The 5,180-nt window shown below is 68.9% G+C and overlaps 1 protein-coding gene across 1 annotated transcript; it reads left to right on the forward strand.

Annotated features, from left to right (window-relative positions):
- Nucleotides 1–203: 203 nt before the first annotated feature.
- Nucleotides 204–3,931, forward strand: EMIHUDRAFT_459161 (hypothetical protein; the record flags this gene model as incomplete). Its single annotated transcript, XM_005768853.1, has 10 exons — nt 204–209; nt 720–1,033; nt 1,121–1,325; nt 1,396–1,497; nt 1,625–1,906; nt 1,981–2,097; nt 2,182–2,320; nt 2,391–2,546; nt 2,616–2,761; nt 3,365–3,931. The coding sequence occupies 10 exons, from the start codon at nt 204–206 to the stop codon at nt 3,929–3,931; spliced, it is 2,034 nt and encodes a 677-aa protein (XP_005768910.1).
- Between the last annotated feature and the right edge of the window lie 1,249 nt (nt 3,932–5,180).

The following is a 5,180-nucleotide window of genomic DNA, read 5'->3' on the forward strand; positions in this document are numbered from 1 at the left end:
TCGCCGCTATGACGGCTACATGCAGCCGCTTTGCGCCTGAAGCCTGGAGAGTAGCTCCTCTGCTGCTCACACGCTCTACACAGTTGATACAGCCTACTGTGCGGCTGCCACAGCTGTGACAGCGATGGGCTCGCCCTCACTGGCCTTGTGCTGCGGCTTGTGTGAGCGACACTGCGCGGCGACTGCCGGCACACTGTGATACCATGGGTGTGAGGTCAAACCACGCTACCAGCGCTTGGTCACATCAGCCCTGAGGTCAGATCCTTCTACTCTGTTGATGACAAGACTTGTCTACTCGCTGGAGCCGAGCAGGAGGGCCCAGCCGCTCTCAAATTCTTTTTCCCTCCTCTCTCGCGCCACTCTCTGCGCCCGCGTCACAAGCTTGTCCCTCCGCCTACGAACCCACACACGTGCGCCGCTGCCCTCGCCTCCACGCGAAGCACCACGCCGCCGCGTCACCACTCGCTTCATCACGCCGCCTCGCCGAGCGCAGGCGTCTCGGCATGCCGCCTGCGAGCCCCACCGACTCCGCGGACTCCTGGCCCGCAGCCGCGGCGCGCCTTCCCACCCCCCGCTTGCGTTCATGAGACTCCGTTTATCGGATCCTCAATGTGTGATGGGGGGGTAGCGATGGCCACGACACTCCTCCGGTCGGCGCCCAAGGGGGGGTTGTGGTATGTCGCTCCCCGCGCTCTCACCGCCCTTTCTCCCGCCTGTAGAACAAGGCGGCCGGATGCTGCGTTGACACGGCGCGGCTGCGGCTGACAACCTTCTTCTTCTGGGTGATATCCGTGGAGTGCGAGCCGCACGTCTGCGCGGACGAGCGGGAGTGGCGACGCTACCTCGGCATCGCCCACACACCCGGCGCGGCGCGCCCCGCCGACGACGCCACAAAGGAGATCGAGGCAAAGGCGCGCGAGATCGCCGCGCAGCAAAACGAGATCAAGCACCCGGACGGCGCCTTCGCCTTCCTCATCGCCGCCCTCTACCTCTTCTTCAAGATGTTCCGCCTCACGCCCGCCATCAAACTGTGGTACGCGCTGTTCGTGCCATCTCTTGCCGCGCCCTGCTGCCCCCGCTGCGGCCCCGCCGCTCACGCCTCACCGCGTCGGGTGTACAGGCGGCATCCAGCACGTGCTCTCGCCGTCGGGCACGCAGCCATCCGCATCCTCCTCCGCATCCTCCTCCGCGCCGACATCGCCGTCGACCTGGTGCCAAAGGAGGCGGCGCGCGAGGGCGTGCGTGCCGCGCTGGCGAGCGGCCTCGCCATCTTTGTCGCCGCGGGCATCTTTGTCCGCGACGACGGCGCGCACCGCGGCAGCGGCGTGCGGATGGCACCCGCCCACTCACCTCACCCACTCGCTTATAGGCGGAAAGCACCGCATCGCGACCGAGGAGGACAACGGCCCGCTCGCGCCGCTGCTCCAGGTGGCGCGCACCAACGGCAAGCTGCCCAGCGGCGCGAGCGACGAGCGGCTCATGGCGCACGTCATCTACGTGGCCCTCTCCTTCTCCCTCGCGCGGAGCATCATCCCGGCCGAGTGGTGCGCCGCCGGCTGCAGCTACGGCGCGCCCTTTCTTTGCGCGCTTCCCCTCCTCCCCCCCCCTCCCCCTCTCATGAAAGGTACTCACCGTAGGCTCTGGCGCCACCGACGGGCGCGCGCGCGACGGCTCGGCGCTCACCGTCGAGAGCGAGCGCGGCGAGTCGAACGCTTGCCTCGAGGAGCGCCTCGAGTCGGCCGATGCGCGCGCGAATTTCGCGCGCGTGTTCGACTACTTGCGCGTGCACAGCGGCCAGCGCTTCAGCCTCCGCCTCGTCATGAACCACGCGGCGATCGACGGCAAGGTCTCGGCGCGCGACTTCTCCAACATCAGCTGGGCGGACAAGGAGCAGATGGAGGAGTTTGTCAGCGAGGCGCGCGGAGCAGGCGAGGCCGCCACGTGTCGGGCGCTGACTCACCGCCTCCTCGTGTCCCACAGGTGCTCTGCGAGGAGCTGTGGCGCGGGATCCGCTGCCCGCAGTCGGACGACGAGCGGGAGGAGATGAAGAAGCTGATGGGGAAGAACGCGTGGAGCCGCCTCGCCGAAGGCGGCTCGGTGCCGCTCCCCCACTTTGCTGCAAAGAGCTCCCTCCCCTACCCGCCCGCTCACCCTCCGTACCCGCACCCGCTCCGGATGCAGCCTCTCCTCGTCGGCGTCGAGATCTACATCATCTTTTTGGACGGCAGCAAGGAGCTGGCCGCGCTGCTCGAAGAGGTGGGCTCGCCGGTGCGCGGCGTGACGCCGCTCGGCTTGCGGGAGGTCGCGGAGGGCAGCCTCGGTGCGTGCCCCGGCCTCCCCAATCAGCGGCCAGGTGAGATTGCGATCTCAGGCCTGTTTTTCTGCCGCAGTCGACACCAAGCTGTGCGAGATGATGCCGCAGCGGGGGACGCTGCTGCACGTCCCGCCCGACGCGGGCTCCCTCCGCAAGGGCCTCGAGCGCGCGTGCGGGCGGGCGTACGACGACATGCGCAAGGCGAGCGCGATCGCCGCGCGCTCGACCGAGGGTCGATTTTGTAGGCTAGGCGCTCCTGCGAGCGTACACACGCTGAGAGTACTCCACCTCCACCTAGCAGGCGTGCGGCGCTCCTCGGCGCTCGTCATGCTCGAGGCGCACGTCAAGCAGGTGGCGCTCTACCTCGAGCAGTACAATGCGCTGCTGCGCTCTGACGGTTCCAGCGCTCTTGCGGCGCTCGACCCGGCGCTCAAGGCGGCGACGCGCGTCGCCTCGTGGAGGCCGCACCACGCTTTCTGCCGCTACCTCTCTTCAATACATCTTAGCACTGCCGCAACCCGCCCTAGGTCGGGCGTGTGCAAGGCGGTGGCGGCCGCGGCGGGGAGGGGAGGGGAGGCGGCGGCGGCGGCGGCGGCCGCGCGCTGCGCGGCGCTCGGCCGGAAGCTGTCTGACGCCGCCGTCGGCAAGGCCGAGGCGGCGGCGGGCTTGGAGGCGCGACTGGGCGGGACGCACGCGCAGGCGGTGGAGGCCGGCGCGGCAGCGGTGGCCGGCGCGCCGGTGGCCACGAAGGCCGAGCTGGAGGCGCGCGAGGCGGAGCGCTCCGCGGCGGCGGCGGAGCTCTGCACGGCGCTCGTCGGCTCGCCGAAGCTCGAGCCGCTGGAGGCTGCCGTCGGCCGCGCCAAGAAGGCGGCCGTGGCGGACGCGCCGCTGCTCGAGCGCGCGGCGGCGGAGCTCGCGACGCTGCGCGAGGCGGAGCGCTCCGCGGCGGAGGCGGAGCGCTCCGCGGCGGAGGCGGAGCGCTCCGCGGCGGAGGCGGAGCGCTCCGCGGCGGCGGCGGAGCTCTGCACGGCGCTCGTCGGCTCGCCGAAGCTCGAGCCGCTGGAGGCTGCCGTCGGCCGCGCCAAGAAGGCGGGCGTGGCGGACGCGGAGCTGCTCAAGCGCGCGGCGGCGGAGCTCGCGACGCTGCGCGAGGAGGCTGCGGGGCTGGTCGCGTCTTACCGCGCCCGCTCCTCGAAGCGGCCGCAGGTGGACAGCAGCGAGCCTCCAGCAAAGCGGCCAGGCCACCGACGGACGGAGGCCGCCGCGGCGGAGCTGCTGCGGCTCGAGGCCGAGGCCGATTGCGGCAGCCTCGGCAAGGTCGAGCAGGCGAAGCTAACCAAGATGCAGCGCGACGCCCAGCGAAGCCAGTTGAGAAAGCAGCGGGAGGACGAGGCGCACGAGAAGGCCGTGACGCTGGCAATCAAAAATTGCCCCGCCTTCTGGAATGGCCGTCGATACCAGCACGACACGGCCATTCCAGGCACGGATGGCGACACGCCACGCAAGCGTGTTCTGCGGCTGCGTGATGAGCGCAGGGCGAGGAGCTTGCCCTTCTCCGCGGCCACGCTCCTGGCAGCCGACCCGACTCTCATGAAGGCGACAGCACCGCGCGCCTAGCCTGGTGTTCTACCCTTATTGCACTTACAACCACTGCCCGTGCCCAGGATTTGGGCCTTGTGCAGAGAGTCGTCGCAAGGCTCCTTCGACCTTGGAAGAAGAAGGAGGGCAAGGCGAAGGCATGAAGGATGGAGCGCACCACGCGCGGCCAGTTGCAGGGCAAGCGCTGGAGAGGAGACTATTCTCGCCGCCTCGCCCACGTGGAGGGCCGCTCGCGCACGCCGCGCGTGCGAGCGAGCGAGCGAGAGAGAGAGTGTGTGTGAGCACACGCGCGCTTGGAACAGACTCCGCCCATATCACCCCATGCGCCGTGGTGGACACGGTGGGACGAGCGGGGCACAGAGCCATGGGTTGTGGTACTTTACAGACTGAGTCGCAGAGGAGACGCGCTTCTCCGGCTAGACTTCGTCGAGAAGAAATAAAACAAAAGAACTCTCTCACACAACGGCAGCCCGTGCCAGGGAGAGCCTAGCGAACGTATCAGTTTAACACCGTATTTAGCGCGTGTTAGGGGCCCTTAACCCAGGGCGGTTTAGCGTTGTCTACCCTGAACGGTCACTAAACGCGCCTAAACGGAGTTGATCCGGCCTGCGGCCGCCATTTGTCGGGCTGGACTAGTCCTGTTTAGTCGTCGTTTAGTCCGACGATCGGCCGTTTAGCCCCGGATGCCGGGGGTGTTGTGTGTTCGATTGTAAAAAATCGGCCATTTGGCGCCCAGGGGCCGCACCCGGCCGCCGCCCGCGCGCACAAAAAAATACTCCTCCACCCCGGACGCCCCCAGAAAACAACATACTAGCCCCACAAGCGTCACGAGTTTACGAGAGTACTCAAACTAAATTCCTGGAGTGCCCGGCCGCGCCGGCAGCAGGCCGCCGTACGCGTGCGGAAAACGAGCCGCCGCCGCCGATCGCTCTCGAAGAGCGTGGCGCAGCTGCCCATTCCCGGTGACCATAGCACATGTTGAGTCGCCAGGGCCTCACCTGAAGGGGGGCGGGGCAGGGGCGAGGGGATGAGGACGAAACCAAGCGTCCGGGGCCCTGCCGGAAGGTGGTGGGCGAGGCGTGGACGCACCTAAAATACGAGCAAGGTGGGTGAGACGGAGGGCGGCGGCAGCAACGGCGAGACGCGGACGGCGGCGGTGGCGAGGGGGAGGCGGACGGCGGAGGCGGTGACGGCGACGCGGACAGCGGCGGCGGCGGCGGTCGACGGGGAGGGAGGCGGCGGCGACGCGGAGGGAGGCGGCGGCGAC

The sequence above is a fragment of the Emiliania huxleyi genome (assembly GCF_000372725.1).
Source record: "Emiliania huxleyi CCMP1516 unplaced genomic scaffold EMIHUscaffold_445, whole genome shotgun sequence".
Classification (NCBI taxonomy): Eukaryota; Haptophyta; order Isochrysidales; family Noelaerhabdaceae; genus Emiliania; species Emiliania huxleyi.